Source organism: Thamnophis elegans, chromosome 8 (assembly GCF_009769535.1).
Source record: "Thamnophis elegans isolate rThaEle1 chromosome 8, rThaEle1.pri, whole genome shotgun sequence".
NCBI lineage: Eukaryota > Metazoa > Chordata > Lepidosauria > Squamata > Colubridae > Thamnophis > Thamnophis elegans.
Genome location: NC_045548.1, coordinates 3,048,905 through 3,061,711, shown reverse-complemented (window position 1 = coordinate 3,061,711; position 12,807 = coordinate 3,048,905). Strand labels below are relative to the sequence as shown.

Genomic DNA, 12,807 nt, shown 5'->3' with positions numbered 1-12,807 from the left:
TGCCCTATAGCTAAGGTGACCAGACGTCCTGATTTTGGCGGGACAGTCACGATTTTTAACAATTTGTCCCGTGTCCCGGGGCATTTTTAAAAAGTCCCGTTTTTCTGGCTTCATGTTGAAAGTGCAGTGGATTTGCTTAAGAAATCCTAACCAGGGCAAGACAAAAGACACTCTGTCTAAACCCTCTCTATGTCTCAGTGCTGTAACATTGTAAGCATGAAAAAAACCCATAAGTCACTAGTGTTATTGTAACTTTGAATGATCACTAAATGTACTTGTATTTATTTGACAGGTTGCAAGCTGTTGTTTTCACTTTGGTGACTATGAAAGATAATTCTTTTTTGTATGCAGGATTGTGTGAAATTAATTTTATTATTTTTCTCATCATATTTCCATACATCTCTACAAAAAAAAAGTCCATTAGAGGAAATAATGGCATCAAATTAGATCTTTTGTTTACATTAAAAAACTTTTTTTCAAAATGACAAAATAAAAACCAACTGTTGCTTGCGGTTTCCTGTTTCCTGGAGCAATAAACATGACTTGACTTTTTTCTGAAATATCAATAAAAAAACCCTATGCTGTAACTTCCTTTCTATTTGCTAACATTGGGTTGAAATTTTTCAAGGGGAGCAGAATCTTCCCCAAAAGAGGATGTTTTTAGTTTTGTTGTGCCTGATGAAAAACAGGAACGGGTGATCAGCTGCAAATAAAATTGCCCCTTGGTCACTTCGGCCATCTATGGTACCAGCAGCTGAAGCAGCTGCTTCTGTTCCTTCTTCATTGATGTCAACAAAGCACTTATGAAAAATCTGGGATACACCCAGGTGGCTTTCCGCAGACATCCCAGTGAAATCAGCCGTTTCTGCGTTGAAGGCATCTGTTATTCCCATGTTGGTCAGCAATGATTTCAGTTCATAGTGGATATTTAATTGCGTCTTAGGCAGATGAACATTTGCTTCAACTTCTTCCATTCCGTTGGGACTCGTCCACTTGGAGACGGCCTCATAAGTTAATTTGTTTTCCAACTAGAATAATTTTGAGAAAGATACACAAAGAAAATCAGGCAGTTATCACTTTGGAAAAGGCCTCACTCCGTAGTTGCATGCAGTTAGCAATAGCAGTTAGACTTATATACCGCTTCATAGGGCTTTCGGCCCTCTCTAAGCAGTTTACAGAGTCAGCATATCGCCCCCACAGTCTGGGTCCTCATTTTACCCACCTCGGAAGGATGAAGGCTGAGTCAACCCTGAGCCGGTGAGATTTGAACCGCCGAACTGCAGATAACAGTTAGCTGAAGTGGCTGCAGTACAGCACTCTAACCACTGCGCCACCTCGGCTCATGCTAAATAGTGAAAGCTTTCTGTTTATGATGAAGTACAGATGCCTTAACCCAGTGGTTCCCAAACTTGGCAACTTTAAGACTTGTGGACTTCAACTCCCAGAATTCTCCAGCCAGCAGAGAATTCTGGGACTTGAAGTCCACAAGTCTTAAAGTTGCCAAGTTTGGGAACCACTGCCTTAACCCATGGGCCAGATGCATCACATTCTGGCCACATCCATGCCCGGTTTAGCGAAGAGGAAAAAAGTCCCGATGTGAGTTTGATAGTCCTGCCTTAAGCTATGCAGAATAAATCCTGTTAGTATGTAGTGTAAAATATAAGCTTTTCAAATGTTATCAGCAAAGTTACTGCGTTAGCAGGAAAAAAAATGGGGCTTAAAAAAATGAAACTTGATTTATAAATACCCAGCGTATCTATAAATCAAATGAGGAAGACTAATGCAGGTTACAGACCATTGAATTTAAGCCACAATTTCAATTATATATAATTCAAGAATAGCTTGTTGACTAGCTTACTAGTTTCTCAAGATTATTTGAAGGGGCAAACGGTCATTAAATACAACAGATGTTTCAGAATATCATAAATATTAATAAGTACTATTTCAATTGTAGCCTATTTAAATCCAGGATGTAAGTACCTGTACTTTCTCATCCAAATCTATGTTTTTTCTTGAAGAAATTCTACGTGATAAAAAAAAGAACAAAGACATATTACACGTAAAAATGTTATTTTGTAGGAAGTGAGCTGGAATCTGTCCTTAAGTTGTCCCGATTCAGTGAAGTTTGTTTCAAATATGGTGGAATCTATTTCTAAAGTATAAGGCTGCAACTATGCTAAAATGCCTTGGTTCAAATGGAGGCAGATTTTTGTCTCTGGCAAAGTGTGAGATTAAGACGCCTAATTATTCTATAGTTTTACTACTAGATAATAGTTCATGTTTCAATTACTATTAATAAAGTGTGCCCTGCTACATTGTGAATGTTTAGGGTATTATGCAAAATTTCCAAGTCACCTCAGTGAATACCTCCTCATTCCTTTTACATGGGACAGATTGCCTGCTACCGCTTAGAAGAGAGAAAGGTTTTGTGGGACGGTGAATATGGCAGCAGATAATGTAACCAGCAAACGTCATAATCCATCTCTCACAGTGCTAATACCTTACTGGGTCCCATTACTTTTACACTGCTGGTTCTTCTACGAGATTTTATTCTCTTAAGGGGATGTATAGTGCTTATTGGTTTCTCTTTGGCTGTATTACAAAATTCATGCATTCACAATTTCTAATGTGGTTTTTATGAAGTTTAGGTACTTAGAAGATTTGATAGATGGATCAGTGGGATATTCCATGCTGCGATGGAGAGAGAGGGGAAGCTACACCCACCAGCCTTTTTATCCAACTTGCCATATTCATTACTAAAATAATGAATTTAATGTAATGGACATTTGGGGTATTAGTCAAATAATCAAACAAGGAGGATGGAAGTTAATTACAAATGCTTTCCCCAAAGAAATCAGTAGCAAATTTGCTAGCAGCAGACTAATATTAACAGGACTCATGCTATGTATGTATGTATGTATGTATGTATTTATTTATTTATATTATTTATTTATTTATATGTGCTATCCTGTAACAAGTTTCTCACTTATAAAAGCTCTACAGTGTAAACTGTACAAGGTCACCCAGATTACTTAGAAGAGAGAATAGGGATTGTAGTCTCTTTATCCCATTCTTTGATACCATATGGATTCTGAAACCAATTATATGACATTTATTGAAGGCCTTTGTGTAGCGTCCATATAATAAACCATCGATTTATTACATTTAGATAGGAGAAATATACTGTTTTTTCAGTGAAATGTACTCAAAATGCTCAATAGACAGAACACTTCATTTTTCAACTAAGGATCTTGGACTTTTGATGGATTATATATATTTTTCCTTTTCTTTTTTGTACTGTATGATTTCATATGTAAAATAACTAAACGACAATAATTTCTTCCTCCAAATGATTAAGGGTCATTTTCTGTTTAAATACAAATCTAATATCTAACTAAACAAGTGTCATAAATGTTAAATAATTCAGTGATTTCTGATACAAAACAGGTCAAAGGGGAAGCATTAAAGACAACTCAGTAAACATCTGGGATAAAAATCCCAAAACATATTTTTTCCTTTAATGTAAGCCGTTTACCATTTCCAAGCCAGTGCTGTCATCATTGATGTCATCAGGAAGCAGTATAAACATGCTGAAATCATTCCCGATATACTGGAGTTCAAGGATCTGGGTCTGTAATTCATCTATATACTTCCAGTTAAATTTGTCATGCTGGAACATCATCTGTATTGGCCTACTTGTGCTCTGGAAAGAGGTAGAGATATTTTGTTATGAATGAGATTTGCATGCTGACCTCCAAAAAATTTTCAGAGTGAATGGGGCCAAAGCATTTAGCAATAGCACTTAGACTTATATACTGCTCCGTAGTGGTTTTCAGAACACTCTGAGTGGTTTACAGAGTCAGCATATTGCCTGCAACACTGTGGATCCTCATTTCCAAGACCTCAGAAGGATGAACGGCTGAGTCAACCTTGAGCCAATCAGGATCGAACTCCTGGCAGTGGAATGCACAGTTAGCCTGCAGTATTGCATTCCAACCACTGTGCCACCATGGCGCATAGTGTTTTTTTTGGCAATGTTTGGGATGTTGCCTAAATATCTATTGGTCCCACTTACTTTTGATGTGTCACACAATGCCTCCTAATGCTTTTAAGCTGATGGGTAGCAATAGTGCCAGAGGTGGGTTCCTACCAGTTCGCACCTATTCGGTAGAACCGGTTCGTCAAATCTACCGAACCGGTTAGAAGAGGTTCGACCAGTGGACCCAGAAAGCAGGCCACACCTACAGAAGAGGTCCCAAAATGTTTTGAAACCCACCACTGGTCCTTGGATATGATTATTCTACACTATCATGCTCATACTGATAAAACTCAGTGCCTCTGTGAAAGGTAAGGATGACTACTGCGTTTGTGGTGCAATCAGAACATTGCGTGTGTTGAAGTTGTTTCAACGCAAACCAAAGATGCCTTTTAAAAAACAAGTTGACATCCTATTCTTATGCATGCCAGTGCTGTGTGTGATGCAATTTAAGGTGGTTCTGACAAGTGTCGTCAGCATCTTCATATCCGGTCACATGGGCGGCAAGCCACTCCCATCCGGTCACATGGGTGGCAAGCCACTCCCACAAAGGAGGCCACACCCACAGAGTAGGTTCGAACAATTTTTGAAACCCACCACTGAATAGTGCGCTGATCATTCACTTGGAGAAGATAGCGACTACTGTGATTTTCAAAGCCTTATTTTGTTTCATACAAAATTAAATAATAATTTACCTTGTTCAGCCTGAAAGGTTGTTCTGTGGTGTCCTCTTTCTTAAAAGTGTTTAACCAGTTGCCTTTGAAGTATAGTACATTCACCAGGATCAGCCGGGTGAGGGGATTTATGGAGCCCTCATTCAACAGGTTGAGGATTTTACCTTATCACGGAATTGAATGAGAAAAATAATGTTTCTGCATCTTTATTCACAGGACAAAATATACAGGTGGAAATATAAACTAAAATAATCACTTAAGAAATGCCATTTTATATTTTAAGTGTGTCTGTGCTTGTCTGCATGATATTTTTATGAGCTTATTTCTTCACATAAAGACTTTCGTTGTTCAAGTTGTGGTGCTTATTGCCGACTAAAATCCTGCTTTAAAACAACTTCACTTAGTTTTCTCATGTGGCACTTTTATGCTTAAAACCAGTAGCTCCTTTGAGTGGCATTCAGGATGGAAGCAAATTAGTATTATCATAATCCTTTCTCACAATCTTTATTTTCCAGGAAGCATTTTGTATATTCCCTCTGTCCCCAAGCAAATTATAGCCTAATACAGCTCTTATACCAGTTCCACTTCACACTTGCTTCTTGCTTCTTCACATTGTAAACCAGTGGTGGGATTCAGCCAGTTTGCACCTATCTGGGAGAACCGGTTGGTAACTTTCTAAGTAGTTCAGAGAACTGATTGTTGGAAGAAATCTTATTTTGTTTTTTTCCCACTTTACAGGGCTAATCCTGTAAGGAAGGCAGGAAGGAAACATTCTGGTGTTGTTTCTAGCCTAATCTTTATTCCCCTGCTTACAAAACTGCCTCTCCGGTTAACCCTTATTACCATTGTAACAACTAAGGCGAAGCGCCCATCGATCTGAGTGACGTTGAGTTGGCCACGCCCACCCAGTCACATGACCACCGAGCCCCACCTACCCAGATGGTCATTAGGGCAGAGAACCAGTTGTTAAATTATTTGAATCCCACCACTGTTGTAAACATACTATATTCCGTATAAATCTATCAAATTAGATATTGTAAAATGCAGGAAAAAGGGATAAGGGAAGCCAACTTCTTTATAAATGCCTGGCTAATTATTTGGTCTTTACCTGCTGTCTGCTGTTCAATCCACGCGTTGATCTCCTTTCTTGCGTTGTCTGTAGTTTCTTGAAAGTTTACTCTTTGTGGCTCAACTTTATAATATTTCTTCATTGATTCTGAGAAGTCCTTATAGGTAAAATTTGGTTTAATAGAAGATAGCAATAGGTTTACCTCAAATTTAACAATACATAATTATTACCATAATACATTCTCACTACTAAAACTAAGGGTGACACTCACTCTTTGAAAAGACACCGATTTATCCCCATATAATTGATTGACACTACTTAGCAAAGCATTTTTTGTGGGTTTGTTGATTTCTTGATTTAAGGCTTGGAATCTTGAATGGATGTTACTATGTATTTCAGGGGAAGGCTAAAAGAAAGGAAAAAAACAAAGAAATTTATTAACAGGGGGGAAGGAGGCATTTTATTGTAGGGCAGTGGTTCCCAAACTTGGCAACTTTAAGACTTGTGGACTTCAACTCCCAGAATTCTCCAGCCAGCTCTGGAGAATTCTGGGAGTTGAAGTCCACAAGTCTTAAAGTTGCCAAGTTTGGGGACCACTGTTGTAGGGTATTTATATCCTGCATGCTATTGTAAATTTATTTCTAAATCTTTGTGACTTGTAAATTTTTTAATTCCATGGTTTCCAGTTGGAGCACTTGGAGCAATTACTGATTGTTTTAAGAAGTCAGTGCAAATGGTATATACAATACCTCATGCTTTTCAATTATTATAAAGTGAGCATTTATCAAAGACCTGTCAATGACTTCTTCAGCTTCAACCTCAATAACACATGGGCAAACAATTGATACAAACTCAAGGTAAACCACTCCAAACTTGATTGCAGAAAATATGACTTCAGCAACAGAGTGGTCAACGCCTGGAATGCTCTACCTGACTCCGTCGTTACATCCTCAAACCTTCACAGCTTCAACCTTCAACCGTCTACCGTAGACCTCGCCCCATTCCTAAGAGGTCCCTTAAAGGGGGCGCGCATAAGCGCACCAGTGTGCCTAATGTCCCTGTCCTACTGTCCTCATCTATTTGTGTTCATTTCCTTTGTTTATATCCATGTTTGTATTTATATCTGCTATCTTGTACATGTTTGACAAACCAATAAAAGCAAATGTAAATTTAATGAAAATAAGGCAAACTGGTTGTGGAGTATTTTTTTAGCCTACCTTCGAATAAATGCTCATTCAATCCCAAACTCAGTTAGGAATTATTTTAAGAAATCACCTTTGTAAGTGAGATGCATGGGTTTTTCAAAAGCTCTTCCATCTTGGAATATACCCGTGGGTGCCTCAGAGGATAGGCGGTCTCAGTTCCCACAGTTTTATTAAAATGAAACACCTACAATGAAAGTCATTATGAACACATGACACCATTATATTAACTGTATAAAATTATCTCAATTAATCTCAAATCCACAACTTGTAAACCAGTTTAAAACAATGGTCATATTAGGTCATATTCCTGAATTTGGATATGTCTTCTGTTATCCTTCCCATATAAAAAGGAGATGCTATTCATACCAAGGTAGGTAAGTAAGTAAGATCTTTATTACGGTCAAAGACCAGCAATATACATTTGTTATTACACTATATTAAAAAATACTAACATTAAAATATAATTAAAAGTATTTACATTAAAAGTGGATAATAACATTATGGTCCAAAGATTGTTAAAGGTATGTCCAGATAATTGGTACAAGATGGTACTATACTTCTGTAGCCAATTTTTTTCTTATGGACATTGCAGCAGCACAGAACTTTGCCACTGCATACGTGGTAACCGGGTTAGTGTCCTGGAGGAGGAAGCCTAGATAAAAATTGTCTGCCCTCCCTGGCAACCTCTCTAATAAGGGGAGAATATGTGCAGACCTACAAGCTCTGTGTAGCTCACAGTGTAATAGAACATGTGAATTATCTTCCACTTCTCCTTTACCACATATACAAAGGAGTTCTGCTATAGGTGTTCTCTTATACCTGCCCTGGAGGAGTGCTGAAGGAAGAATGTTAAATCTGGCTCTGAAGAAAGCTATTCTTTGTTTTGGGGAGATCAGGTCATTTAGATATCTTGCCGGTTCCCACACACCCTGTTTGATTCTGTCCCTACTGTGGAGAGGCAACCTATTTAGTTCTTCTTGGAACCATACCAAGGTAGGAGTCCAAAAGACCTCAGTGATTATTACTATAGATCAGGGGTCCCCGGCCCCCAGTCCATGGACCAGCACCTGGCCGCAGCATAAACCGGGCTGCACAAACAAGGGAAGCCTCATCTGCAGGATGCAGGCAGCATGTAAAACCATGCACCCTCCGGTCTGCAGAAAAACCGTCTCTCCACAGAACCGGTGCCTGGTGCTCAAAAGGTTCAAACCTGCTGTTACAATTTCATCAATCCAATATAACTCAGTTTTGCAAAAGATACCGGGCAGAAAAAAATTACTCTTGGATTAAATTGGCACAAAAGAACAGACTTCTAACCCTGGATGAGAGTTATCCAGAGCCGAGGTGGCGCAGTGGTTAGGGTGCAGTACTGAAGGCCACTACAGCTGACTGTTATCTGCAGTTCAGCGGTTCTAATCTCACCGGCTCAAGGTTGATTCAGCCTTCCATCCTTCCGAGGTGGGTGAAATGAGGACCCAGACTGTGGGGGCAATATGCTGACTCTGTAAACCGCTTAGAGAGGCTCAAAGCCCCATGAAGCAGTATATAAGTCTAACTGCTATTGCTATTGCTATTGCTATTATCCGCCTCATCTGAACTCTCCTTCCTACAATGAATAATGAGACCCCTACATGCATCTGTCTTCCCCAATCTGGTGGTTTCCAGATGCATTGGGTCCATAAACCTAGACTTACCAATCAATATGCTGACTGGAAATGATAATTATTGGCAAACACAACCACAATCTGCAGAGTATCACTTTGGGAGACAACAGATTACACGGCCAAATCAGTCTTCTTTTTCAAACCTTCCAGTTATGATTAAGTCCAAACTTACCTTTGCTATCTGCTGCGCAGTGTGGCCTTTAGCCCCAAGGTATAGAGTGGCCATAATTGATGAAATACTCCATGGTGAAAACAGTACATTTGTGTCAGTTTGAGCCTTGCACAAGTGTTTGAAAAAATCAACAGCAAAGCTAGTGTTCGCTGCCGTTAGCGCTTCCATCGCCCTGTAAACCTAGCATATATAAACAAGGAAAATGCATTCAGGTCTATATATAGGACCACTTAAGCCCTATGAGGAAACACTGGAAACGTCTGATAAATAGGCATGGAAATTCATGGAAAATATATATTTGGCCCACAAATTTATCTCTACAGCTGCATGGTTTGGGGCCATTGATTAAACTCTGCCACTAAAGAATTATTCTTTACATTAATTGCTGGAGAAGCCTCCGATGTGCAAATGGGTGATAAGTATTTAGATGGCACTTGGCAAGTAGCCGAAACCTTCTGCAGCCTTGGGAAGCAAGGGGTTTTTCCCCCTCCCTTCTTCATCTTCTGCACTGGTAAGGATAGGAAATGTGTGTATCCTCGGTTGATGGATTAGATTTAGATTTAGATTTAGAAAGTTTATTTATATGCCGCCCTTTTCCCTGGGGGGACTCAGGGCAGCTCACAATCTAAAAAGGGAAAGGGGGAAAACAGACTTTTTACTTATAAGACAATACATAATTAAAACACAACATTCATACCATTCGGGCGGGTTACAATCTTAGCCCCAGGCCTGACGGGATAGCCAGATTCTGAGGGCTGTGCGGAAGGTCTGGAGGGTGGCGAGGGTACGAATCTCCATGGGGAGATCGTTCCATAGGGTCGGAGGAGGCCTAATCGATGAGATCTAATAGGTCGTGTGGAGGTAATTGGCAGTAGGCGGTCTCTCAAGTACCAGGTCCACTACCATGGAGGGCTTTATGGGTGACAAGTAGCACCTGGAAGCGTATCCGGAGATCGACAGGTAGCCAGTGCAGCTCGCGGAGGATAGGTGTTATGTGGGTGAAGCGAGGTGCACCCACAATCGCTCACGCGGCCGCGTTCTGGACTAGCTGAAGTCGCCGAATACTCCTCAAGGGCAGCCCCATGTAAAGCACATTGCAGTACTCCAGCCTAGAGGTCACAAGGGCACGAGTGACTGTTGTGAGAGCCTCCCGGTTCAGGGAGGGGCGCAACTGGTGCACCAGGCGAACTTGGGCAACAATCCCTCCTGTCTCCCAACTGGTTTTAATTAGCTGCCGGAATTATTTGCAAACTGCAGGTTGGTAAAATCAAGAGGAAAAAGAACCATCGACTGGCTGGAGGAACTCTGGGGGAAGGTTGCAAGTTCAATGGTTATGGAAAAATAAGATGCTAGAGGTGGATGGATGGATAGATAAGTCCAATTAAACACTAGACTAGAACAAGACAAACAGATCCAAGGAACAGAGAAAAGACCATAGGAAGGAAAAAGACAGAACTTTTATTCTTTCCATGTATAGTCCTAAATAAAAATTATTTGGAAAAAACCTGAACAAATTTCATATTTTTAAAGCGGGCCCTCACAAATGGTTGTCAGGAGAGGTGGGGAGCCGAGGTGGCGCAGTGGTTAGGGTGCAGTACTGCAGGCCACTTCAGCTGACTGCTTTCTGCAGTTCAGCGGTTCTAATCTCACCGAGGGGCCAGGGAAGGCCATTTTCACCCTCCCCAGGTTTCAGGAAAGCCTCCGAAGCCTGGGGAAGGTGCGCAGGTGTGTGCACAATAGCGTGCACACAATTTTGGCACAGCTTTAGAAAAAGGTTAGCCATCACTTCTCTAGAAAGAGTGCAAAGAAGAGTAACAAAGATGATTAGGGGACTGGAGGCTAAAACATATAAAGAACAGTAGCAGGAACTGGGTATGTCTAGTTTGATGAAAAGAAGGACTAGGGGAGACATGATAGCAGTCTTCCAATATCTCAGGGGCTGCCACAAAGAAGAGGAAGTCAAGCTATTCTCCAAAGCAATTGAGTGGAAACTAATCAAGGAGAAAAGCAACTTAGAACTAAGGAGACATTTCCTGACAGTTCGAATAATTATTGAGTGGAACAACTGGCCTCCAGAAGTAAATGCTCCAACACTGGAAGTTTTTAAGAAGATGTTGGGAAGCCATTTGTCTGAAATGATATAGGGTTTCCTGCCTAGGCAGGGGGTTGGACTAGAAGACCTCCAAGATCCCTTCCAATCAGTGGTGGGATTCAAATAATTTAACAACTGGTTCTCTGCCCTAATGACCATCTGGGTAGGTGGGGCTCAGTGGTTATGTGACCAAGTGGGCGTGACCTACTCAACATCACTCACATCGATGGGCTCTTCGCCTTAGCTGTTACAATGTAATAAGGGTTAACGGAAGAGGCAGTTTCTGTAAGCAGGTCAATAAAGATGAGGCTAGAAACACCACCAGAATGTTTCCTTACAGGATTAGCCCTGCAAAGGGGGAAAAAACAAAAGGAGATTTCTTCCAACAACCGGTTCTCTGAACTACTTAGAAAGTTACCAACCGGTTCTCCCGGAGAGGTGCGAACTGGCTGAATCCCACCACTGCTTCCAATTCTAACACAAGTGATGTCAAGTTGGCCATGCTCACACTAGCCACATATCCCCAGCCCACTCCCCCTGAGGTCAAACACAAACTTAATGTGGCTCTCAATGAAATCAAATTTGACACCCTTGGTCTAATTTAATGGTAGCACTGTCTGGCCATTATTGTTCCCCTATATATGTCATGTAATACTGGGAGGTGACTGTAGAATTTCTCTAGTATGTTAGCTCTTAATGGACAAGAGAACAATTGCTTATTGCTTAATTTCCAGTAAGCTTAACATAATACCCTCTGAAGCCACCCCAAACAGTGATTGATGATTTAATAAAAAAAAAAAAATATTTATACAGCCAGTCACGTATACCTTTAAACATTTGTCCCTTTCAGCTTACTGATTATAATTATGATAACATTCCTCAAAACGTCAAATATTTACTGAGACAATAGAAACTTGCCCCTAGGTTTCAAATGAGTCATTCTTTGTGACGTTGATTCATGAGAATTGCGCTTCTGGATTGGTTAGCATGCTTTCTCCTTTGGCTGATTCCTTCTGCTATGATTTAATTCTCTCTAATTCTCAAGAAACTGTCAAGTCCAGTCTTGCCTTTCATCTGCACCATAGTCTTTACTAATTAATTTCACTAATTCATAGTTTAGTTCAATAGCAATAGCAGTTAGACTTATATACTGCTTCATAGGGCTTTCAGCCCTCTCTAAGCGGTTTACAGAGTCAGCATATCGCCCCCAACAACAATCCGGGTCCTCATTTTACCCACCTCGGAAGGCTGGAAGGCTGAGTCAACCTTGAGCCGGTGAGATTTGAACCGCTGAACTGCAGAACTGCAGTCAGCTGAAGTAGCCTGCAGTGCTGCATTTAACCACTGTGCCACCTTGGCTCTTCAACCCTGCTATGCCAACTAAATGCCTATTATATACACTTTTCAACTTTTCATAAAGTACCTTTAAGTTGGCTGATACACAGACCTTCATAAGCTAACCACTAAAGAGAAGCCATCTCTCCTAAATAGCTCTAGCCCATTTGTGTCACCAAAAGAGGCCTCCTATGGACCCCATCCAGTAGGAGTCAAGGAGAAGAGCCTTTTCCACTGTGGCCCCGAACCTGTGAAACATTCCACCACTGGAGGTGAGAACTGCTCCCACCCTTTTGGCCTTCCAGAAGGGCATTAAAACCTAATTTTGCTGGCTGGGTTGAAGCCCTGAAAGGAGAGCACTCACTGCTGAAGATGGTTCATGGGTAAGAAAAAATTGTCATTATGCTGTCCATCTCTTGGTTCCTATTTTTTGTTTAATTTTTAGCAATAGCAGTTAGACTTATATACCGCTTCATAGGGCTTTCAGCCCTCTCTAAGCGGTTTACAGAGTCAGCATATCGCCCCCACAGTCTGGGTCCTCATTTCACCCACCTCGGAAG

The 12,807-nt window shown here is 40.7% G+C and overlaps 1 protein-coding gene across 1 annotated transcript; it reads right to left on the bottom strand.

The window, feature by feature from the left end:
* Positions 1-372: 372 nt before the first annotated feature.
* Positions 373-8,988, bottom strand: LOC116512103 (leukocyte elastase inhibitor-like). The gene is made up of 7 exons (XM_032222377.1): positions 8,821-8,988; positions 7,055-7,168; positions 6,051-6,185; positions 5,819-5,936; positions 4,732-4,874; positions 3,536-3,703; positions 373-1,028 (listed from the first exon to the last, which is right to left on the bottom strand). Exons 1-7 carry the CDS (start codon positions 8,986-8,988, stop codon positions 624-626), a joined length of 1,251 nt encoding a protein of 416 aa, XP_032078268.1. The 3' UTR covers positions 373-623.
* Positions 8,989-12,807: the final 3,819 nt, after the last annotated feature.